General features: G+C 40.5%; 1 protein-coding gene across 1 annotated transcript in view; it reads right to left on the reverse strand.

Annotated features, from left to right (window-relative positions):
• Positions 1–24,714, reverse strand: part of FBN2 (fibrillin 2) — a 250,289-nt gene extending 225,575 nt beyond the window's left edge. The window contains exons 1-5 of the mRNA XM_045020453.1: positions 24,183–24,714; positions 23,235–23,317; positions 18,664–18,762; positions 18,037–18,132; positions 14,238–14,333 (exon numbers count right to left, since the gene is read on the reverse strand). Coding sequence (XP_044876388.1) covers positions 14,238–14,333; positions 18,037–18,132; positions 18,664–18,762; positions 23,235–23,317; positions 24,183–24,400 — 592 coding nt within the window. The 5' untranslated portion in view covers positions 24,401–24,714. The remainder of the gene's footprint in view (positions 1–14,237; positions 14,334–18,036; positions 18,133–18,663; positions 18,763–23,234; positions 23,318–24,182) is intronic.
• Between the last annotated feature and the right edge of the window lie 1,154 nt (positions 24,715–25,868).

The raw sequence follows: 25,868 nt of genomic DNA on the forward strand, positions 1-25,868 counted from the left end.
GTTCCCTTTTAAACATTGTTATAGTCCTAGCCTTCACAACCTCCTCAGGTAAGGAGTTCCACAAGTTGACTGTGCGCAGCATGAAGAAGAACTTCCTTTTATTTGTTTTAAACCTGCTGCCTATTAATTTCATTTGGTGACCCCTAGTTCTTGTATTATGGGAATAAGTAAATAACTTTTCCTTATCCACTTTCTCAACATCACTCATGATTTTATATACCTCTATCATATCCCCCCTTAGTCTTCTCTTTTCCAAGCTGAAGAGTCCTAGCCTCTTTAATCTTTCCTCATATGGGACCCTCTCCAAACCCTTAATAATTATAGTTGCCCTTTTCTGAACCTTTTCTAGTACTAGAATATCTTTTTTAAGGTGAGGAGACCACATCTGTACACAGTATTCGAGATGTGGGCGTACCATGGATTTATATAAGGGCAATAATATATTCTCAGTCTTATTCTCTATCCCCTTTTTAATGATTCCTAACATCCTGTTTGCTTTTTTGACCGCCTCTGCACACTGCGTGGACATCTTCAGAGAACTATCCACGATGACTCTAAGATCTACATATTGTATGTATAGTTGGAGTTATTTTTTCCAATGTGCATTACTTTACATTTATCCACATTAAATTTCATTTGCCATTTTGTTGCCCAATCACTTAGTTTTGTGAGATCTTTTTGACGTTCTTCACAATCTGCTTTGGTCTTAACTATCTTGAGCAGTTTAGTATCATCTGCAAACTTTGCCACCTCACTGTTTACCCCTTTCTCCAGATCATTTATGAATAAATTGAATAGGATTGGTCCTAGGATTGACCCTTGGGGAACACCACTAGTTACCCCTCTCCATTCTGAGAATTTACCATTTATTCCTACCCTTTGTTCCCTCTCTTTTAACCAGTTCTCAATCCATGAAAGGACCTTCCCTTTTATCCCATGACAGCTTAATTTACGTAAGAGCCTTTGGTGAGGGACCTTGTCAAAGGCTTTCTGGAAATCTAAGTACACTATGTCCACTGGATCCCCCTTGTCCACATGTTTGTTGACCCCTTCAAAGAACTCTAATAGATTAGTAAGACACGATTTCCCTTTACAGAAACCATGTTGACTATTGCTCAACAGTTTGTGTTTTTCTATGAGTCTGACAATTTTATTTTTAACTATTGTTTCGACTAATTTGCCTGGTACCGACGTTAGACTTACTGGTCTGTAATTGCCGGGATCACCTCTAGAGCCCTTTTTAAATATTGGCGTTACATTAGCTAACTTTCAGTCATTGGGTACCAAAGCCGATTTAAAGGACAGGTTACAAACCTTAGTTAATAGTTCCGCAACTTCACATTTGAGTTCTTTCAGAACTCTTGAGTGAATGCCATCTGGTCCCGGTGACTTGTTAATGTTGAGTTTATCAATTAATTCCAAAACCTCCTCTAGTGACACTTCAATCTGTGACAGTTCCTCAGATTTGTCACCTACAAAAGCTGGCTCAGGTTTGGGAATCTCCCTAACATCCTCAGCCGTGAAGACTGAAGCAAAGAATCCATTTAGTTTCTCCGCAATGACTTTATCATCTTTAAGTGCTCCTTTTGTATTTCGATCGTCAAGGGGCCCCACTGGTTGTTTAGCAGGCTTCCTGCTTCTGATGTACTTAAAAAACATTTTGTTATTACCTTTGGAGTTTTTGGCTAGCCGTTCTTCAAACTCCTCTTTGGCTTTTCTTATTACACTCTTGCACTTAAGTTGGCAGTGTTTGTGCTCCTTTCTATTTGCTTCACTAGGATTTGACTTCCACTTTTTAAAGGAAGTCTTTTTATCTCTCACTGCTTCTTTTACATGGTTGTTAAGCCACGGTGGCTCTTTTTTAGTTCTTTTACTGTGTTTCTTAATTTGCGGTATACATTGAAGTTGGGCCTCTATTATGGTGTCTTTAAAAAGGGCCCATGCAACTTGCAGGGATTTCATTTTAGTCACTATATCTTTTAACTTTTGTTTAACTAACCCCCTCATTTTTGTATAGTTCCCCCTTTTGAAATTAAATGCCACAGTGTTGGGCTGTTGAGGTGTTCTTCCCACCACAGGGATGTTGAATGCTATTGTATTATGGTCACTATTTCCAAACGGTCCAGCTATAGTTACCTCTTGGACCAGCTCCTGCGCTCCACTCAGGATTAAATCTAGAGTTGCCTCTTCCCTTGAGGGTTCCCATACCAGCTGCTCCATGAAGCAGTCATTTAAAGTATTGAGAAATTTTATCTCTGCATTTTGTCCTGAAGTGAAATGTTCCCAGTCAATATGGGGATAATTGAAATCCCCCACTATTATTGGGTTCTTAATTTTGATAGCCTCTCTAATTTCCCTAAGCATTTCATCATCACTATTACTGTCCTGGTCAGGTGGTCGATAATAGATCCCTAATGTTATATTTTTACTAGAGCATGAAATTTCTATCCATAGAGATTCTATGGAACATGTGGATTCGTTTAAGATTTTTACTTCATTTGAATCTACATTTTCTTTCACATATAGTGCCACTCCTCCCACTGACCTGTTCTGTCCTTCCGATATATTTTGTACCCCGGAATGATTGTGTCCCATTGATTGCTCTCAGTCCACCAGGTTTCTGTGATGCCTATTATATCTATATCCTCCTTTATCACAAGGCACTCTAGTTCACCCATCTTCTTATTTAGACTTCTGGTATTTGTGTACAAGCACTTTAAAAACTTGTCTCTGTTTATTAGCCTGCCTTTTTCTGATGTGCCAGATTCTTTTTTATGTGACTGTTTATCATCTGATCCGGCCCTTACATTATCCTCTTCTGTCCTCTGCTCCTGACTATAACCTGGAGATTCTCTATCATCAGACTCTCCCCTAAGAGAAGTCTGTGTCCGATCCACACGCTCCTCTGCAGCAGTCGGCTTTCCCCCATCTCCTAGTTTAAAAACTGCTCTACAACCTTTTTAATGTTTAGTGCCAGCAGTCTGGTTCTGTTGCTCTTTTATAGGGTGACCAGATAGCAACTGTGAAAAAACAGGATGGGGGTGGGGAGTAATAGGTGCCTATATAAGAAAAAGTCCCAAAAAAAAACGGGACTGTCCCTATAAAAACAGGACATCTGGTAACCCTATTCTTTTAAGGCTTCCGAAAGCATGTTCCACACCTCGTCCCTTTCCGATTTTGGAAGGCACTTCAGATTTTTAAATCTTGGGTCTAGTGCTGTAGGTATCTTTAGAATTCTCACATTGGTACCCTCTTTGCATTTTGTCAAATCTGCAGGAAAAAAAGTGTTCTTAAAACAAACAATATGTGCTGGGTCATCATCCAAGACTGCTATAATATGAAATATATGGCAGAATGTGGGTAAAACAGAGCAGGGAACATATAATTCTCCCACAAGGAGTTCAGTCACAAATTTAATTAATGCATTTTTTTTAAATGAGCGTTATCAGCATGGAGGCGTGTCCTCTGGAATGATGGGCGAAGCATGAAGGGGCATACGAATGTTTAGCATATCTGGCACGTAAATATCTTGCAATGGAGGCTACAAAAGTGCCATGTGAAGGCCTGTTCTCACTTTCTGGTGACACTGTAAATAAGAGGGCAGCATTATCTCCTGTAAATGTAAACAAACTTTTTTTTCTTAGTCCTACTTCTTGTTCAGCCAATCGCTGAATGGACTTGTAGGCGCTGAAGTTTTACACTGTTTTGTTTTTGAGTGCGGTTATGTAAACACAACCAAAAAAAAAATAATCTACATTTGTGAGTTGCACTTTCACAACAATGAGCTTGCACTACAATACTTGTATGAGATGAACTGAAAAATACTATTTCTTTTGTTTATCATTTTTATAGTGCGAATATTTGTAATAAAAAATACACACTTTGATTTCAAATACAACACAGTATATGAAAACGCAGAAAAATATCCAAAAATATATAATAAATTTCAATTGGTGTTCAATTGTTTAACTGTGCGATTAAAATTACGATTAATTTTTTTAATCGTGATTACTTTTTTTGAGTTAATCAAGTGAGTTAACTGGGATTAATCAACATTCCTAGTATTTAGGAACCTAATTCCCACTGATGGAGTCAGGTACCTAAACATGTCTTTAAAAATCTGGTCCTAGGTCACTAAAATGAATCAAATTCATTGTGGCTATCATTGTAGTGGCTCTTCTGTGGACCATATTAATTGGGGTTCTCTGTACAGTTCCTGCTGAACAAGTGATGTTATAATGAAAACTAGCACATTTTTGGCATGCTCAGCACAGAGGCCAAGGACTAAATGGAGATGGAGACTAAGTATTCCCTTAAAGTCAGAATTGAGGCACACTGATTGAAAAGAGTAGAAAATCTTGCGCTCCCATTTCCTGTTCTGTACCAATTCCATTGATAGACAGAGGACTTCAGTCTCCAGGAGTGTTAATCTGGCATCTCTTACAAGCTCTGTAGTGACAAAAGAATTAAGTGGCCGTCTAACGCAGAGTCACAAAGACGAGAAGGAAAGAGGTTTCCACTGCTTTCTCAGAGATAAGCAGTCATAGTATTTCAAAATAAATTAACCATAGTTCAAGAAAAAATGAATAACTTGTCCCAGAAGCAGCTGTACAAAGACCTCTAAACATAGTCCTCCACCTAGAAAACACTGTTGAATAAAGCACGAGCACTGCACATATCCAGTCACAGGACTACGAAGGTGTAAGAAATTAATAAACTTTGCCAGCAGTATCAGCAGCAGTTACAGACCTCTCAGCCTGGTCTTGAAGCCTCCCAGCCATTCAAAGATTGGAGCAGTTGCAGGGAATAAAATAAAGAGCACAGCTTCCATTCCTCTGGTAAAAGCAGAGTTAGAGCGCATCCTCTCCTTCCTGTTGGTGTGGCGAGAGCTTCAGCCACTGAGCAGTTGAATACAAATGTTTGTCAGCTAGATGCAAATAAAAGGAACTTGATGGAGACAAACCTGGTATGCTGTCACTGTACTACAGCTGGTAAATGTTCTGCTTATTATGCACTGAAATCACCATCTCTCTCTCTTTCTGTCACACAGAAGTCATTTAAAAAGAAAAAAAAAACAGTGGAACACCAGAGATCAGTATGCAGCTGTCATAAGATTACTGCTGGCTGGTGGGCAGCACGGTGCACATGACGACATCATTGAGTAACCATTCACAAAAAAGTCTTCCATATTATCCTCTCCTCCTTCTCTGCTCAAAGCGTCTCTCACTACTGGTCACACTGTCACTCATGGAGCATACTTATGGCAGTAAATATTATTAATTCTAAGAAGAACAGAAGAATGGCCTTGCATTTAAAGCACTGGGCTGGGACTAAAGACATTTGGGGTTGATTTCTTGGTCTAACACAGACCTTGGGCAAGTTCCAATCTCTGTGCCTCAGTTCCCCATCTGTAACATGGAAAAAATAATACTTCCTTTGCCTGTCTAGTCTATTTAGATGATAAGCTCTTTGTGGTAGAGACTGACTCTTACTATGTGCATTTACAGGACCTAGCACAATGGGACTCCAATCTCAAATAAGGTTGGTAGGTGCTACAGTAATGCAAACAACAATAAAATGTACCTCACTGTGCCTCCTGTGACAAAGAAAATTAGCCTATTGGTAATTATAGCATTGGTTGTGCTAAACACCGGCTCATAGTTCATAATGGATGGTGGGGTGCTGCCCTGATGTTCATCTCTAAAGACAATACAGGCACACCAATACCTGCACTGCAGATGGCCCTTGACAATTTCCCAAACAGCCAGCACAGACCAGTACTGACCCCTAGTGGCATTCAAATCCCAGTTCTCTACTCAAAACTGGCACTGCACTAGAACATCAAAAAGAAGACCAGGCCACTTTCACTACAACAGTGGAGAATAAAATCTCCCACATTCCCCCAATGTGGAAAACTTTTGACCATTTTACTGAACTCCTAATCACCACCACAAACAATAACATCCCCTAGGGACACAGGTCATTGTATGCACTGCAGAGAGCCAAGAGCTCCTGCACAAATATGACTGTAGAGACCCAGAAATCGGACAAGCCCTCCTGGCATCACTGTTGAAAATGGTGGCTTGAATGTGTAGAAGGTCTAAACTTCACACACTCAAGCAGATGCACCGGGAACCTGCTAAGACACCTGGGGCCTACAAATCCCACACATGCCACTAGGCCACACATGAAAGCTAATGCCATCATTGCTAAACATCTGTGGACATCAAAACAGCCAATGGACAATCAATATCACAGACAAGTCTGGCATCAACTCAAGCAGGTGACATCCACATGCACTCCATCATCCCCATGGTCTGGATCACACACAGATAAAGAGATTTGTGACTGCAATGGTTACATCAAACTGGGAAAAAACTACATCTATCCCAATTTCTCATATATTCTGTGTCCACTGGCATCGAACTGAATGATGCAGCTTTTCACCAGCATCCTGAAGACCGATGAAAAAATTCCTGTGTGTAGAGAGAAGCCAAGCTCATTGTACTCCTAAAGTCTGGAAAACCCGCAGATGACCCTTCTAGTTATAGGTAAATCTCCCTCTTGACCACCACCTATAAGAGATGGAGATGATGATTCTGAACCAAATCAGTCTTCTTGTGGAAGCCAGCCTACCCAAGGAGCAAGCTCGTTTCCTACTACACAGAAGTTCCTGTGACCAGGTCCTGGCCCTCACTACAAACATCTAGCCCAGATTCCACTGAAAACTTATGACTGGTACTTCTTCGATTGATCTGTCAGTGACATACGGCCCAGTCGGGAAGGATGGCCAAACTTATCCAATGCATGCAGATTCTCCAGCTGCAGAATCCCATGCTTAGCAGCCGAAGTATGTGCATATACCTCGGAGATCAAACCAGCAAGCCACACACTTTGAGTAATGGGCTACAAAAAAACTTTCTCCCACACTTTTCAATGTCTGCACAAGCGATGTGCCTGAAGCGATAGTGCAGAAGTTTGTATATGCTGATGATTTGGCGCTCACAAGTGAGGCCTATAGTTTTAAAGAACTTGAAGTGACCCTTACATCTGACCTTAAGATCTTGGTGGAGTACTTGCAAAAATGGAACTTGAGACCAAATCCAAGCAAATCGTTAGTCTCTTCTTTCCACTTTAACAGAATTGCACAAACATTCTAATTGTCGAGTTTTGTAATGAAACTGTGCAGTATGCCCAAAGTCAACATATCTCAGTGTCATTCTTGACCGGACACTGACCACCTCAAGAAAGTAGCCTCCAAAGTGAAGACTTGCATCAACATTTTCCAAAAGTTGCCCAGCTTGTTCCTGCTAATCAACTGGCCCACTATTACAAACATCAGCCTTTACCCTGGTGTATTCAGTTGGCACAGTGCTGTACACTGGTGTGGACAGGAAGATGCCATACCCAACTGGTGGATAGATATCTGAATTAGACCATGTGAATCATCATGGGAACTTTAAAATCAGCACCGCTAATGTGGCTTTCTGTATTAGCAAGCATCAAACCTCCAGCTATCTGTCAAGATATAGCCACAACATGAGAACAAAAACATGCCAAAGACTACCTGAGCTTTCCATCTGGCAGGTTTTGGACAACATATCCCAACTATTCTTCAAATTGCTGAAACCTCTATGGATCACATACGACCATCTCATGTCTCTGGATCCGGCCAGGCAATGGCAAAGTGCCTGGAACTCATCCACCATTCCAAACAAGCACATTACTACTGACCCAACCAGCTGCCCTTCTGGTTTCAACCTGCCATGCAGACTCTTAATCACGCTGAACTGCATCCGAACAAACCATGGAAGACCCAGCTAGTTGACGGACATGTGGAAAATCGAAGACTCCCCTTTGTGTGACTGCGATGAGAACACCCAATCCGTCGAACACATCATAATACAGTACAGCAAATATGGATTCAAAGGTGAAATGGATGGCATCCCCAGCACCACAGAGGAGACCTTGAAATGGCTTATGGACTTACAACTGCATCTCTAGAATGTTGCTCTGCAGATGCAATATGTGTACAAGAGAGATCAGTGGTGGGCAATTTAGATAAAGCAAGTGACTTTGTAAGGTATATATCCTTCTTGAGCTGTAGTACAATAGCACTGCTGGCTAGCAGATGACAAAAGGTTATTTTCAAGATACATGTGTTATCTGTGTGGCTGCAGGCTCCCCAGAATTTTTGAGCTCCAAGGCACTAAACAAGTCCAAAGTCCAAGACCTTCAAACAGTTCCAAAAGGACTTTTCACCACATGCACTGAAGCTGTTGAACTGCTTCTCTTTCCCATGCTGTTGGTACCATCAAAAGACATTACGAATACTGGTGTGTGGTCTGACCCTCTCTTTGATGTACCTTTTGTAGGACAAGGAGGAGATTTCATAGAGGACTTCAGTCCAACCTGCCACATAAGACTCAAGAGGCATTTACTGCTATCCTATTCCACTGCCTCTCACTCCCCAATCCCTTCCATCACCATCACATCAGCCTCCATAACAGCACCATAGCCTGAGGATTCTTCTTCTGCAGTGCTCTGGCAGGGGGCCAGCGCACCTTCCCTCTCCCTGTAGCCCACAGTGGAACCAGCATCTCTAGAGATGCTGGGCCTGTACACCTCCCGGATAAATAATTTTAAAAGACAGCATTGTGTGCAGAAATATAAGGATGCGAGTTTCCTTTGAATGAAGGGCCTGGCCCTACAAACCTTTACTCATACAAGTAATCCTTTCTCAAGTAGTCTCATAGAAGTAAGTGGGGCTATTCACATGAGTAAGGACTACTTGTGTGCATGCAATAAGGATTGGGCCTTTGAATGGTGGGTATTTTACACACATACACACAGGCTTATTGGAGGCAGAATATTTATTTCAATATATAACATTTTCATAACTAATTCAATGTTAAGCAACAGACACAATCAAGTGCCTTAACTTTCCAACAGACTGAACCTAATGTGTCTACAAACCAAAGAGGAGTAGTTGACCACAAGAACAGCTTTGATAGTAAGTACAAGAGGTCATTGTATATATCAGAAGAAAATAAGGCAGGCGCTCCAAAACAGGTTCTGCTTTCTTGTTATCCCAGCAGCTAGTCTCAAGTTAAATACTGTAATCATGCCAGTCATTAGTTACTGTTCAGCCTCCTGTCTCCAGCCCGGAAATTAGTCTGCTAGGAGCCCAGATAGCTGAACAAGCAGTCACGTTTTATCATATAACTGAGTCTGGGAGGCCAATCTGAAGGAAAGCTACATGTGTTATACATTAGGGGGAAAATATCTAATTTAAAAGACCTTAATTTACAGAACAATAAAAACTATGCATTTGAAAATACAGTAATGTAAAAAGTAAACAAGATGAAGTCTTTTAAAACTCTAATGTGATTTACAAGGGAAGTTCATCTAAACTTTAACTATAAAATTTTAGTTTAAAAATTAAGGACTGTTGCTACAAAGCTTGTTTCAGAAGCAAACTACAGAGTTTTGTTTTGTTTATTTTACTGTGGACTATTAAGGTGCCTACTACCACCACTATACATAAGAATCAGGCCTTTTTCATCATGTTGTAAAGCATAATCTTATTTTATTACTAAAGGAAAGAATGTAAATTGCAAATTGAAAAGAACAGACGTGCATTATATTTTACAGAGTTCTGTGTATGCTGGTTTTTTTAAACCACATGAGATTAATGTTTCCCATAATTTTAAAATGACCAAAATATATGTTAGGCATATTATTTTTAATGAGCAATACTGTTGCTCATGACTTCATCGTTTTTAATTTTATTTTATTTTTTTTACAGGAATAGATGGATCAATATTCATATTTCATACATGAAAAACCTTTTTGAAAGACAGCAAGCATATCTACTGTTAACACAGGCTGAAATTCACCTTTTCCAGACAGTCCTCACGTACCACTTAAGTTCTCCAATACCCCCTAAATAATGGTGGCTCAGACTGAGCAGACCAAAAGGGAGAGCTGGATGCCTCTTGCATGCTACAAAGGCAGGCTCATTGCCAAAGCCAGATTTATCAGCCTGAAGGTGAGCATGGAGGGTGAGCTGAGTATGTGCCCACTGCATCTGTGTAGATGTGGATCTTGTGGTCAGAAACATCCATACAAGGCTAGAATATTGGCCACACGGTGGTTGCATTTCTGCCATGCAACCTGCACACTGAGTTGAGGGTTGGATTCTGTCCACTCCCACCAATCCCTACTGTACCCAGGCTCTGTGCAGGGACTGATGAATTTCACCCATAATGAGAAGACTTACAAACTCTAAATATCTTCCAAGTATTTTTAAAGTTGTGCCTGAAAACACTGTTCTCTCTCTCCCCCATCCCTTCCTCAAGAAGTGTGTGTGTCCCCCTCCCAGTTTAATTTTACTAACTATATTAATCCATAGACATACATTGTTTAAAATAAACCTTGAGACCGGATCCACAATTGTTTTTTCCATCTTTAATTATTTCAGAAACTTCTAGCAGGATTGCTTTAAACTACACATCAAAAATATGCTACCACACCTATAACGTATATTGCCTGTTCACGTAATGATATTATGTTACTGAGTAAGCATGCATTTAGACTGAGCAATTAATGTCAGATTAGGATCATACAGTCAGATCTTTGTTGATATTAAATGAACAAAGGAAAGTGTGTAATAGTATGATACTGGTTCTGCTTTCAGCATCAGGCTGGAAAAAAGTCTGAATGACTTCCAGAATATATAATATAGCAAAATTCTGCTCAAAGTTCCTTCCATTGATTTAAATGGAGTTGCTTTGTACTTTTATCAGTATTACAGAAAGCAGATTTTGGACAGAATTACTATGGTTGACATTTTTAATTAAGTTAATTCTCTTGCTGGTCAGTTATTATATACTGCAGGCTAAACCTCAGGTGATGGTGTCATCCCTACCTGACATGCCACTCTCTGTTCCTGTACACTCGGGCTAAGACTTTGAAAGCCACCTAAAAGATTTGGTTGCCTAAATTTTGTCCATCCAAATACCTCAAGTGGCTTTGAAAATCTGAATCTAAAGTACCTAATGCATTGTCAGAAAGCAGATTCTGGGACTGACATCTAAAACTCAACAAAACTGTAAATACATATGCTGGAGCATCTTCCTTTCATAGAACAACCTATCAAAAAAAAAATCCAAAACCATCCTCACAGCCAGATTTTGGCCCATTTACTCCATAAAGGGTCCCACTGAAGTCAATGGGACTATTTTCAGAGTAAGGATAGCAGAATCTGGCACTCAGAAGGTCTTAGTCTAATCTCACACTGGTGAGAATCAGGAGCAATTCCTTTGAAGGCATTGGCATTCTACTGAAACCAGCATAAGTGAGATCAGAATCAAGCCTATTACGTTCAAGAGAAACCAAACAACAATATTGACACACAAACACCCTCCCAAATGCAACAAAACCAATGTTTTATTATTCAGATAACAGCTTCATGTCCCTTGGGTATAACCTGAACCATTAGATTTGTATAAGAGTTTTCTCCACTCTGAACTAAAGCTGAGATTTTAAAAGCAGCCTCAGGGAGTTAGGTGCTCAGCTCCCTTAAGCGCCTTTGAAAATCCAATATAAATGAAGTGCACGCATTTTATCCAATGAAGAAGATTTCCATGTATTTGTATAAATATCAATATAATTCCCAACAGACTGCTGCTTCATATTACTTTCCATGTTAATTAGTCTACAACAAAATATACCAGAATTAGGTCTGGAGTTCACAGTCCCCATGGGATTTACTGGATAAGTAATATATTATAATACTAATCTAACAGTGGTAACTCTTAAAATCTGATATTCAGATTGAAAGCAACAGGCAATTAGACACAAAGAGCCAAATTCATCACTTATGTCACTCTGCTGCTTGTGGCAAAGTATTGTAACTTCTAGTAATTTGACTTTCAATGGGTATACATGGCGGGAATCAGGGCTTGCTTTATATTACTCCCGTGTGTCAGTTTCTTTTCCTGCTACACTTCTACCCATTGAGCATATAAGTTACATGTGCAGTGTATGCCAAATAAGTGCAAGATGTATCTAAGTCAGTAGTCCCCAACATGGTGTCCGTGGGCACCATGGCGCCCGCCGGGGCATTTATGTGAGCCCGCCTAGTGCCCAGCAGGGGAGAGAAGCCACGGCCCTGCGCCTGCCGGGAACAGGGAACTCAGGCTGCGGGCGCAGTGTTCTCTGTTCCCGGCAGGTGCGGGGCCTGCCTAGTGCCCCGCACGGGAGAGAAGCTGCAGCCCCATGTCTGCCAGGGACAGAGAACTCCGGGGCTGCAGGCTGTGGGCGCTGGTGTTCTCAGTCCCCGGCAGGAGAGAATCCAGGCCTCCGTGGCTGTTGGGGACAGAGTACTCTGGGGCTGTGGGCACCGGTATTCTCTGTCCTCACGGCTTCTCTCCGGCTTCTCTCTTTTCTCTGGATTCATATATTATGTAATATTAAATATGATTTTTTTGTATTATTTAATGTACAAATACAAAATAAGCCTTGAAAAATTGTTGGCGCCCGCCACACTCTTCTGAAAACATGAATGTGCTACTGGTCACAAAAAGGTTGGGGACCACTGATCTAAGTGGTAAAATAGTGGGTTTTCTAATCACATTTGAACACTGTCTATATTGAACCTGAAAAAAATAATTCCCTGGAAGTTGTTCCTCCTTATACCAGGTCTGAATTTAACTCAGTATGAACCTCAAATTTAAGAAGTCTATTTTCCCCATCAATGCATGTATGTCTCCCTCGCGCAAATGGAACTAAGCACTTGTCTCTACATGAGAGAAAACTCCTAAATTTAGGAGTTTAAAATAACATAGGATGACCCAAGATTCTTGAGGTACAATGTCACTACTTTATAAAGGGCAATCTTATTGAGTATTTTTATGATAATGCATTCTAGTCATTGGCTTTTCACATCTCTGTTGCTCTCTTCTTCATTATGCTTTTTGATGAGAAAAGTTATTTGCAAACACACTGAAAATAAACTGGGCCAGAGAAAGACAAAGAACATTATTTTTGCCAAGCAAACCAGCATCAACTTTGATTAATGCTGACAGGTTAACGTTAAAGGATGTACAATTCTAGTGATTATTTTGAAAAGCAGTCTTCAAGAACATTTTAAATTAGACAGTATGTTGCGGGACATTTCACTTTTGGCTCAATTTAATATTAGTGTTCTTTTTGTTTGCCTGACAAGTCAGAAGTATTTGGCAGTGGTAATAAACAATGTCAGATATATTACTGTTCATTTGAAAATAAAGAGAATACTCCTAGCTGTTATCTGCAACAGAAACTGAAGTATAACACATTTTGAGAGGAAAATATATTGTAAATCTGTTTATTGATCGACTGATTCTCATTACTCGAAATGTTTATATATGGAAATATTGTCTTTCAATATTAATATGACTATTATCGTTCAAATTCAACTAAAAACAATTTTGCTTATGTTTAGTACTAAATACTTTCAGCATTGTTGTGAGTGACATGGCTAGGACTGACATTTCTATCCTTGTAATAAATAAGCTGATGGCTTCTTCGGTAATAATAGTAAAATGATAAAATTACTAAGTTAGGTCCTAATTCAGGAAAGAACTTAAAGATGTGCTTTCCTGGACATACATGCTTTCTAGAATCATGGCCTTAGACAGTTATTATAATTTATCCATTTTTTCTTATTTTAAATATTTCTTTAAGGCACTCTCACATCAACATAAATAGCTCTATACATTTCCCTTAAACAATTCCTGTATAGAAAGCTGGGCCAAATTCTGCTTAGTTACAATTACACATCTACCCCGATATAACACTGTCCTTGGGAGCCAAAAAAATCTTACTGCATTATAGGTCAAACCGCGTTATATCGAACTTGCTTTGACTTGCTTTACCGCGTTGTATCCCAATTCATGTTATATCTGGTCGCTTTATATCAGGGTAGAGGTGTATATGGTTCCAGCGCAATCAAACAGATCTGCCCTAGTGCACTCAGTGTAACTGACAGCAGGGTTTGGCCAACTGTCTAGTGACTTTACATAAAAGAAAACTCAGCTTTTCCTCATTCACAATGAAAGCATTGTAATTTTCTGCTTGCTTATCAGATATGCTATAGTCACAAAGGAAAGAAACATATTTTGAACAACAAAAGGCTTATTAGAAACTTGCTTGCAGATTTGTTTATTCCTTTCTCTCCCTATTTTTCTTACCTCTTTCGCACTGAGGGCCAGTAAATCCATACACACATGCACAGCGGTTGGGTCCGATACAACGTCCTCCATTCTGGCAACCATTTTCACAGACAGCTGTGTTTGAAAAAAGTTTAAATTCTGATGTAATATTAATAGTATAACTTTGTAATCTATTTAAAATAAATTAAATAAATATACCCCATTGGCATTAGTACAGAGTAGCCGGTAGTCAAGGCTAAAAGACAGTTTTCAGTCAAATCTGCTCAAAAACTTTTCAGACTGAAACTTTTTGTACTTACTATCAACCTAAGGGGGATGTTTTGTTCATTCATAACTCAAAAACTATTGGCTATACAAAGATCAAGTTGGTTTTACCCATTAATCCCGAATAAGAACTTATCATTAGGATTAGTTTCCCCAAGTTTTTTTTTAAAAAGTAAAATTCCTTAAAACATTTATGAAATCTGAAAAGTGCCATTGTAAAAATGAGGATCCGTGTTTATTAGAGATGGTAGGAAATTTTTGCCGAAAATCAAATTTCAATGAAAACAAAATTATTTTTGATCTTTTTATTGTTTTCTGATGAGCTCTAATGTTAAAGTTCTTCCAATTTACAGTCCTCAATTTACAAGTAAAAATATTTTTCAAACTGCCCTACAAACTCAATCTGGACCTGAAAACCAAGTTGGGTTCTTTTCTTCTTACATATCGTCCCTAGTAATAAAAAGATTTTGCAGGCCAAATTCCACCCTCATTTGCACCTGTTTAAATGTGCTTAATTTTAAGCATGTGCTAGAAAGCTCTGCTGAATGGGGATAGAATTAAGTAGCTGCTTAAAATTAAGCACAAGCTTAAGTGATTTGCTGAATAATGGCCCTGGCTGTGCAGCACTAACAGGCACAAACAGTAGTAAGAACTTATTTCTGCCATAAAGTTAGCAGACAACTTGAATACACACAAGAATCACAGGTTTCAGAGTAGCAGCCGTGTTAGTCTGTATCCGCAAAAAGAACAGGAGTACTTGTGGCACCTTAGAGACTAAAATTTATTTCAGCATAAGCTTTCGTGAGCAACAGCTCACTTCTTCGGATGCACAAAATGGAACAAGAATCACAGTTGTTCGATGAAAATATGCCACTTTTACATATTTTGGTTTTAGAGTAGAACCATATTTTAATGCTTGGAACTCTGTCTTGAGCTCAACTCCTGGGCCGCATGGGAAGAGCGTAGGAGGTGTGTGGGCAAAGGTGGCTTAAAGTCGACTTTGGGTTTCCCTGCTTCTGAGTTTATCCTCAGGCAAGACTTAAAGCAGCCTCAAGGTTGTTGTAAATTCCCCTGGTTGCCAATGATTCCTAGGAACCCTTCTGGCAGTCGGGGATTGCTAGAGCACAAGTGTCTTCCTGAGCCATCCCCCTGTTTCCCCAGCCACACTCCTGTACAGGCAACTGAGGGGAGGCAAAGAGGTGGAGTACAAGCTGCTACTGCAGTTCCACAACGCTACAGGATCCCTTTACACAAGCAGAGGCCTCAAGTGGCTGGATCAACCAAAGCAGTTTTACTGCACCATGGAATCATTTGTTAGGCACCAAGATAAAGTTAGAAAGGGAATCCTTCCCAATTAAACTAGTTACATAACCTCTATATATTCATGCAGTCTTCATATATTAAAAAATATGATTTTTCTGAAAAAACTAAACTAGTTTCCCAAAAACTAAAGCTATAATAATTATATTCCATCCTGGAATATGTCAGTTATACCAGGCCTGTGGGGTCTCAACATGAGCAAGTTTGCTAGGATGGGGAAACTTATAATGGCAAAGGTATCAGAAACTCCAACTTTACCAGCGAGTATGCAGACAGACAGTGCAACCCCAAAAGTAGGCAGTGCTGGCCAGAAGTGAGCATGGCTAGGACACCTGGGAGATCCATTGAGTCATCGTATCTCCAGGTAGCCGCCACTAATGAGTCACCCAAGGTATCCTGGTCAGAAATTAAAGCTATCTACTTTGATGCAGATCACTAGAAATATCATGTGCCTTCTCCAGTAATAAATCTACTGGTGGGTTACAATTTGCAAACACAAACCATGTACAAATTTGTGTGAATCAAACAATGAATGTCCTAAAATCCATTAGAATCCAATCCATGTCATATATATTCTTGAAACAATGAAGTATGAACTTCCTAGCAAAATAAGTGATGTTGCTGGTATACAGCAATTCCCTCAGAGCAATCTTTCCTTTTTAAGCCCGCAAGAATTTTCACTGGGCCTCTAGGAAAGCATGCATTTATAAATAGAATACGACTGTGAAAGAGAGAGTTCACCTGTCATACTGAAAAGATTGTTAATTTTAGTGTCTTAAATCAATTCTGCCTAATTCAGGGCTCACTATTTCCAAGGCTATACAGCTCTGAGCAGATTGCAACTACAAGACAGTTCCATTGTCTTTACAACATGCCTGAGCAACAGTGAAGAGAGATTTTGGTCTTAAAGTTTCTAGGCAGTCTTCCAACTCAGGTCCCCACAGCTTAGGGACAGGTTATAAAGCACTTGACTACCCTGTGCCAAAACAACTCTTTGTTAAATCTTTTACATTGGAAAAAATGCACATATAGTCCACTTCGACTGACCACTATATCACAAAGGGAAAGACATAAAAATGTAGTATTATCTAGAAGCATGATAAAGCTCTTATTTCTTATCAACGCCTATAAAACTGAATTACTTTTCACTCAAGATGTTGGTCCCATGTATTAAATGAAGCAACTTCTGTGTTGCTGTTACAGCACATAGTGGATGAATTACAATATTTTGTGGAACAAGAAGGTTTTTTTAAAAAAATCTCAAAAACACAATGATGGTTTAATTTAAATATAATTATGTTATAATTTAAACATGACTTTCAGTCCTATGTCTAGAGGCCAAATCCTCAAGCCCTAACTAAAGCCCTGATCCTCCAGTGTGCTCTGTGCAATCCCAGGGATCTGCGCATGCACAGCTCTTTGCAGATCAGTGCTTAAGGATCCAATCCGACTCCCATTGACTGGCCTGAGTAAGACTCTCTACGGTTTAAGCCCTAGGTTTTAAAGCAATAAAAAAAGCACTTTTGCTACTGAGGATCCCTTAGAACTATCTAATTCTCATGGGAAAAGTAATCATAAAATCATCATAAAAATGTGAAAATTCATCTAATATATCATGACACATGCAAGGTTGCCCCATGGAATGTTCCCCAGTGCTTTGCCCAGGTTTCAATGGGGCTCTCATTATTTCTTTAGGATGCTCTTCCACTTATGTCTCCATCATAGTTTTTTTTCTTGCTATTCAATCTAAGTTTTCTTTTTACTTCATTCACTTACTCCTACTTGCATACCTACCGACCACCTTATACAATTCTCCTCTTTTATTGACAGTCTCACCTCTCAAATACTTGTAATCTGTTTATCAGATTCTCTGCTAATTAGTAATCAGTTGGCCACAAAAGATATTCAGTTCTTCTAATCTTTCCTCATAAATCAATCTCTCTTGCCTTTAATCATTTTATTGTTTTCCAAATTAATGTAATTTTTTACATCTTTCTGTGGGAGGTGCAAAGGACTCAAGACAGTAGCATAGTTGCAGCCCCATCTGGTCCACGTAGCGAGGGACTTCTGTATTACATCCTCAGACATGGCACAATGTCTCTGCATATGTAACCTTATGTATAGAACTGGATTCTTTTGTTCTCCTATACACGCCAAGCTACTCAAATGAGCAAGGATTGTAGAATTGATCCCTGCTTGTCAAATTTAAGCATGAAACAGAGAAGTTACTTACGTTGTCCACAGTAAGTTCCAATGTACCCCTTCTGGCACTGGCATTGGTCATCTGCACAAGTACCACCATTCATGCATCTGATACTGCACTGTTGTACTACAATAGAACACATACACACACATTAATTTTAATATTATAATAGGCTTCCAAAAGTGACTAACAGCAAAGTCATTCAAAAGCACATAAACACATAATACACACTTGAACGGAGATAGCCATTTAAAGAACGTGTACATATGCCTACATTTGTGTGACAAATTATCAAGAAATTTAAAATAAAATCTACAGAAAATAACTTCTCCAATAATATATGGCACAACTTGCAAAAACCTACATATCTAGAAGGATTTTGAAACCAACTTTTCATGCAAAAATTCAGAATTAGAAAATTGTATTACAACATGTGTATGTATTCAAGGTATCTATGTGTGTTTGTCATATCACTCAGCGAGCAATGCCTATTGATGGAACTAAAGCAGTAAGTATAAATTACATAATTGTATATAGTGATAACTATTTTTAAGGCAATTGTTCTATACATTAAAGTATTTTTGAAAAAATGGATGCTTATTGTAGATCAGTTTAAGAGAGCTCTCTAAAAGCAATGCAAATATTTTAAGTCCTTACTAGATTTTGATCCACAGGTAGGTGATATTTGTCCACTGGAGCAAGTGCACATATTAGGACGGGAACAAAATCCATCACCACAACTATTTCTACAAATTGCTGAGGAAGAAAGCATTTAAGAAGACAGTGAATAGCAATGTTTTCAGAATTAAGTTATAAAAGAAATGCTTGTTAATAAACCAAACTCATAACTTATTGTTTGAAAGAAAAGTAGGTCAGAAAACATGCATGCCTTGAACCAAGCCAGAAAATTGCTCAATTCAGAGATGCAGTTAAACAATATGTTAGATATATGCCAAAACAAAACTCAAAAATAGTAGAAAGAGTTGATTTTTGGTAAATCATTTCTGTGATCAAATTCAAAGCAACACTCTGAAGATGGAAAGGACCAAAATATAACTCTCCAAATAGTAGTCTTAAAATGGAAAACAAAAACAAAAACATTTTTTTCCTAATTAAAAACAGCAGCCTCCAAAACAGGCAATGGAATAGAGTAAAAACTATAAGTGTTAGACAGAATGACCTAAAGACAGTCCAAGTAGGAAACTGAGATGTGACTGCACATGATGCCCTCTCAAAACAAAAGCATCACATATTACAAATTCAGGTTATTGGATGGGTTTTGTTTGGGTCATGTATTTTAAAAAATGGTAATTTTAAAATGATTTCAGACCTCATTGTGGAGAATTACATATCCTTTCCTGATTAAAGATAGATTTTAAAACTCAAGCTGACCTTTTGAGGAAGGACAGTGGTTCATATTTAGGTTCATATCAGATGTGGTATTATCCCGTTAAATAAACCTTCCTATAAAGAATTAATGAAATCAGACAAACACACAAACACTTCCATATTGTCATTAGGATGGTAGTTTTATGAAATTCTCTGGGCAGTATGTACATGTGATGTAATGGGCTGTGCTAATATTAACCATCTATTGCTATCTTCATGCACGCATATTTCCCCACTGACTCTAATGGATGTTCCACTCACAGAACAACTATAGAAGCATGAAAATGCTAAGGGCCAAATCCTGAACTCTGTCCTGATTAAGGCCATATAAGTGTTGTGGGGGGGTTGTACAAGGGACGGAATATGAGCCCCAGAACATTAGTGGAGTCAGCACCCCACACAAACACCACTGAAGAACAAAGTTATTGTAGGAGACAGTACACATGCAGAGTCCACATGTAGATGACCTCAGCCTCCATGGTTCATGGGAGACCCACATGCTCTGAAGGCCTAACACCTCCACTAGTTTTGTGGGAGTGGGAAAGAGACAGAAACCCTGTTCTTCCTGATGGAAGAATGCAATGGAAATTTTTAGTGTGCAACATTGCTTTCCAAGCCCCTACCTGAGAAAGCCCAGACAGGAACTGCATCTGTCCCAGAATTTTGTATCCTGGGTTCTGACTAAAGAAAAAATGTTAATGAAATGAGAAGAAATCTAACTTTCTTATCAAAACAAAAATAAAGTATATTGATTTCTTGCTCCATTAGCCAAGTAAAAATGTGCTCTCTAGGAGACTTATCAACTTTCTTAACACCTTTCCCCTGAAAACAGAAGCTCCTTATCAATGCCAAACTAGGCACGATTTTTCACATGTGCTCCTTGAAATTCTCTATTAAAGTCACACAATCCCTAACTCACATTTGCAGACCACGGACACCTCTCTTCAGTTGGTTACCTGGTGCACCACAGAGGGACATAAAAAACCTCTCACTTCCATCTATGAATATGTTGTCCTTGCACAACCTTACCTTCTGCTGACCTAAACTTCAATGAATTTGATTCAGAAAAATTTTATATACAGTATCTCTATAATTGGATACATTCATTACAAAATGATAGAAGTACTCAGAGACCTTTCAACCAAATAACCGGATTATAGTTTCTAAACTGATGTACGCTTTTAGACAGAAGTTGCAATGCAGTGTGATGTCTCAGCGTAATATGTGCTGAAATTAACTCTTTTCATGGAATACATGACAAATTGTTAATCTAGCCTACCAAAAATTCAACTAATCCTCATTCATATAACCCCAAGCTAAATTTCACCTGACACATTATCAGTAAATAGGTTTCTCATGGTTTCCCAAGAATTGGGATGGGTAAATTAAATAGTTCCACATCAAAAGACTCTTTTCCAAGATATCTAAGCAGAGAAGAGTTCAGCTCCTAACCTGACATCATAGCAATATAACAGCAAAACTAAATTAAAAATAAAGCAGAACGAAAATCTTGTTGGCAAAGGAGTCTTCAGGTGCCATTTGAGCCATAAACACATGCTTCTTCCTCTTTACTGTCCTCAGACAGTTACCACAACAAGAACCTTGAACAGATTTTCTTCACAGAAAACTTATTCATCTTTATCATTCCAGTAGACTCAGAAAGAAGACATTTTGAGTCTGATATTCAAAAATCAGAATATATAGATACCAACTCTTTTATAGGAGTTGTGGGTAGAGAAGCTGAACAAATATCACTATCTAACGGGGCATTTTGGAAAAAAGATCGTTGAAGAAATTCCCATTGGAGTGGAGAGGAAGACAGAATTCACTTGAATTCACTGTTTTGTTAAAATTAGTAGCATTGCCTTGATTAATGCAAATAACAAAAACAAAACAAAACAGAATCCTTTTTAATTGTCCAACTGAAAAGCAAGAGTCAGGCATCTGAATGTAATACATGGCCAACATCAGAGACCCAGAGTTGATTTTTTAAGTCATTTATTAACCCACAGAAAAATGGGCCAGCTCAATTTCCTGAGTAAGGCCAAGTCTACACTAGAAACTTTCCCCAATATAATAATGTTGGTTGGTTAGGGGCATGATTCTTTACATTTTTTAAAACTGGCAAAAAGCCCCAATGTAGATGCATTTATACTGGCAAACAACAAAACAAAAACAAAAACAAAACAAAACAAAAACAAAAAACCCACAATGCTTATTTCATTTGGGGAACTGGTATAAGCTATATGAGCAAAAGAACTCTTTGCTGGCACAAGATGAATCTCCATTAGGGTACGGCTAGTGGAGTTGCCATTTAGTTTGGACAGAAAAGGCTGTAACTACAAAGTGTTCTAAAGGAGTCTCTGGTCACAACAAAAGCAGAGTATGAATGTAGAAATGTGTTCCTAAACTGTTTCATAATCAAAAACATCTATTAAAAACAGCATCATGTACGAACCATTTATCCAATCTCGTAGTCATTTTGGCCCAATTTCTGCACCACTGAGGTCAACAGGACTTTTATCCTGAGTTCAGTGGGAGTAGGATAGGGGCCTCTGAGCAAATAAGTCACACAAATCAAATTCGAATTTAGCATGTGAATAGATTCTAGGATCAGGGCCTTAGTATGTACTACTGGGCAGAATTTTAGAGATTACAATGAGAATTTAAAATTTGTCCTTATATGCTGTTCATAAAATTTACATTAAAGTAACTTTCAGAATCAACCATTAACCACAAAAACAGAATTAAGCACACTCAGGTGCTCCTATTATTCAACAGCTAGTTTGGTATTGCTGTCTTCTGTGTTCTGAATTTGTAATTATCCTTTGCCTGTAAAACATTACGGTCAACCTAAGATCAAGAATAGCTGGCGTAGTTGGAGATAATGTTAACAAGACTGACTTAACTATGTAAAATAAACCAAAGTGAGAAGGCCAGTAGTCGTGTGCTGCCAAGGGAATGGCCTCAATGACATGGCAGGTCTTTCCATCTCTAACTTCTACAAGCCAATAGATTTTCCTCCCATCCCCCACTGAATGTCTGATTTGTTAGAGGAGGCATTACAAAGCACATCACAGCAGAACTGGGGAGCAATGTGTTCTTGAACTGCAAATTTTTATGTATTTATTAGATAAGAAAGTAACCCAAGTTAGTCAAAGGGTAGGATGAGTAGGTGCAGTTTTCATTAAAGCTGAAGTTCAAAGAGCAAAAAGCACACTTCTAAAATGGACAGTAATTTAACAGACAAAAACCCTTAAATTTTATATTTCCTTTTTAGGTAGACAATTTTTCTTAAGTAGACTGCTCAGCAGACTCCTTTTTTTGCCAAACCATTTCAACAATAGCCAGATCTGTCAGCACAAAAATTTAGCATGACCAGTGCAATAATCATTGAGCCTCCATGCTTTATAGCTATTAAAAGACAACTAAAAATGACAAGCAGGAAAATAAGTGAACACACCTGGATATTAAAAAGTTTCCTATCGTATCATTATATTGCAATTCCAAATTTACCACAGAAGTTTTAAAAAACTTCAGATCCCATTTGCTTGACATTTTTCTTTTTTCAGCATTGATCACTCAATTTATGATTTTTTTAAAACTAAATTGATCCATGTCTCTTGGCAAATCACTGTATTTTAGTTGGGGCATTCCTAAGGTTTCCGTTATAGGAACTGCGAGCCACTAAACCTATCATTTCGTTTTTGAAGTGTAACCTAGGAGACTGAACTTGCCAAAATGAATTACAAGATATATTCCACTATCTTATACTGGATGCAGCAGAAAAATTCAGAGAAAATTATTTCCTATGAGAATGTAAAAAGCCAGACACTTACGAACAATACACTGATTTCCTCCAGGGAGCGTTTTCCATCCAGGGCAACAGTAGGAGTGGAATCTAGAGCCACACACGTTTGGCCTGTCACATACATACAAATAAATGTGCACACAAAAATGTCAGTCAATGGAAAGGCACATCCAGTTTTTTTACATATGCAGAGAGGAAAGAATCTACAGCCCATGTACAACAAAACAAAAACTGTATGAACTGCCAAACAAAAGCAAACAACTCCCCTCCCCCCAATAAAAAAAAATCAAAGAAAAAGCACCTTCCACCACTACCTTAAACCAAAATTCCTCCTCAAACCAAACAAAACCATCCTCTTTTGCAAGCACATCGTTTATTTTGCAAAATAGAGCCTAACTCAAAAGTTTTTTAAGGCTGTAATACCAATGATCACAAAATTGAAGCAGTATTTGTTACTTGTTAATAGCACCACTTTTTCACATTTACCTTTACATGCAAATAACTATTTTCAAACATAATCACAGTATCTAAGAGGCTATTTTTTAAAATCGTGGCCAAAACCTAGAATTAAAACAACACTGAATTGTAGTTATGAGTTTGAAAGGAAATGTCATGTGTGAAGAAGACAAACACAAGAGCCACCGGTTGCGGTTTTGAAGTGGCGAGAGGTTCCATGGAGACCGCTGTGAATTGTGCGAAGGTAGCGGTGTGGGGATTCCACGGAGTGGTAATGGATTCCACTGAGGTGTTGGGGAATAGGGCTTGCCTGGGGCTGTGGACTGCCTGGAGGGATTGCGGGGTGTATCGATGTAGTTGTGGGGGTTACATGGAGCTGCTTGTGGACTGCATGGAAGTGCTTGTGGCGCTGTGTTGCAGAGAGGTGAGCGGGAAGGAGCTGCTCGGGGGTGGCTATGCTGCATTGTGTGCAAGAGCTGTGAGCTGCATGGAAGTGCGTTTGCGGTGAAGTGTTTCCTACCCCCTGAGCACATCCTGCTGGCCTCTCCTGCGGACCCGGCTGGTGGCGGCCCCTGCTCCGTCCTCCCGATTCTCCGAAGCTGAGTAGATGGCGTCTGTTCCCCCCACGGGCCGGACCTGCTGTTGCTTTTGCTGCCCGGCTGCTCCCTGCGCCCACAGCACGACACAACCCAGCCACAAGCAATAAAGCTGCGGGCAAAGCCCGCGCCGTCTCCCCATCCTGCGACTAGACAGCTGGAAAACCCGAGCAGGAGGGAGGCCGGGTGCAAAATAATTAAACTTCCACTCGGGGGGCGTCTTCAGGCCGCAGCGCTCGGCAGCTGGGGGGGCGCTGCTCTCTCTTTCCCTGCCCGGGAGGGACGGTGCTGCAGCCGCCTCTTCCAAAGCGCCTTCAGCAAGCCGCGGGGAGAGCACGCGCCGGGGCGCCGCGGGCTCCACGCTGCATCGCTCCGCAACGCGCTTCGTATTTACAAAAGAGCGAGGACCGACAGGGGTAGTCAACTTCAGCCCGGCCCCGCGAAGCTCCCGGCACCCCGAAGAGTCACTAGGGCAAAGCCAGGCTGCACCGAGCGCAGAGCAATCCCGGCCGGAGAGCAGGCGGTTTGACAGACGGACCCTGGAGAGGCAGCGAGGCCAGGAAGGTGAAGGGGCCCCGGACGCCGCAGCCGCAGGCCGGAGAGCTGCTCTGCGGAGGAGCGAGCTGAAGGATGCGAGGCGCTGGAGGGTTTTGAGGCAGGGCGGCCGCCTGCCTGTCAGTCAGCGGGGAGCAGAGCGCAGCTCCCAGCACGTGGGAGCGCAGCAAGGAGGGCGCGGGGCTGCAGCCAGGGGGAGATGGGTGGGGAGGAGGAGGAGGGGCTGAGAACGGGGGTGGGGGAGGGAGAGGTGCAGCGGGAAGAGATGGGGAGGTGGGGGGAAGGAGGAGGGGTTGCGGGGGAGAGGAAGTCGGAGAGGGGGATGGGCGAGGATGAGGTTATAAGAGGGAGGCGTGGCGAGGAGGCTGCGAGCGGGGTTCCCGGGGTGTCCGTCCTTTCATTCCACGGGCCCCTTGCCCCCCGGTTCCATAACTTCGCCTTTCTCCCCCTCGCGCCTCGGGGCGGCTCGGTGCAGCGGGCGCTCAGGAGACGGCGCTGTGACGGGGGCTCTCTTGGAGAGGAAAAAGCTGCCTTGGTCCCTCGCTTGCTTTCTTTCCTTAGCAACCGCTCGGGTAGCGGGGACCCTCTCCTTCCACGTGCCGGGGCGCGTTAGAACTACGTGTGCAGAGAGTTAGGGCAGAGGTGCTCCCCAAGCGAAGTCCACCCCTTCTCCTCTGGGGATTTATTTCTCTCTGGGGCACAGAAGTGGATCTCGAACGCACCGACACTCACATGCAAGAAGACCACAGACCTGATCACATAAAGGGCATTGGGGGAGATGGGCAGAACTGCAGTGCAGCAGCCCCTTCAGTGGTGGGAGCCGTCCTGCAGCTGAGGTCTGTTGAGGAAATTGGACAGTTAGCTGCGGTGAAAAGGGCACGTAATTGCGCTCTTTCTATCCGTGACCTTTTGGCTGACTTTGTTCTAATTTCAGTCCAGCGGGAGGAGGGGTTGCCTTGGGGAGCCCAGACAATGAATGTTTATTCTTCCAGGAGGCGTGCGGTTGAGTAGCTAAACCTCGGCAGTTAAATGAGGACACCAGTAGCGCTCTAGAG

The sequence above is a fragment of the Mauremys mutica genome, chromosome 6, assembly GCF_020497125.1.
Source record: "Mauremys mutica isolate MM-2020 ecotype Southern chromosome 6, ASM2049712v1, whole genome shotgun sequence".
Taxonomy (NCBI): domain Eukaryota; kingdom Metazoa; phylum Chordata; order Testudines; family Geoemydidae; genus Mauremys; species Mauremys mutica.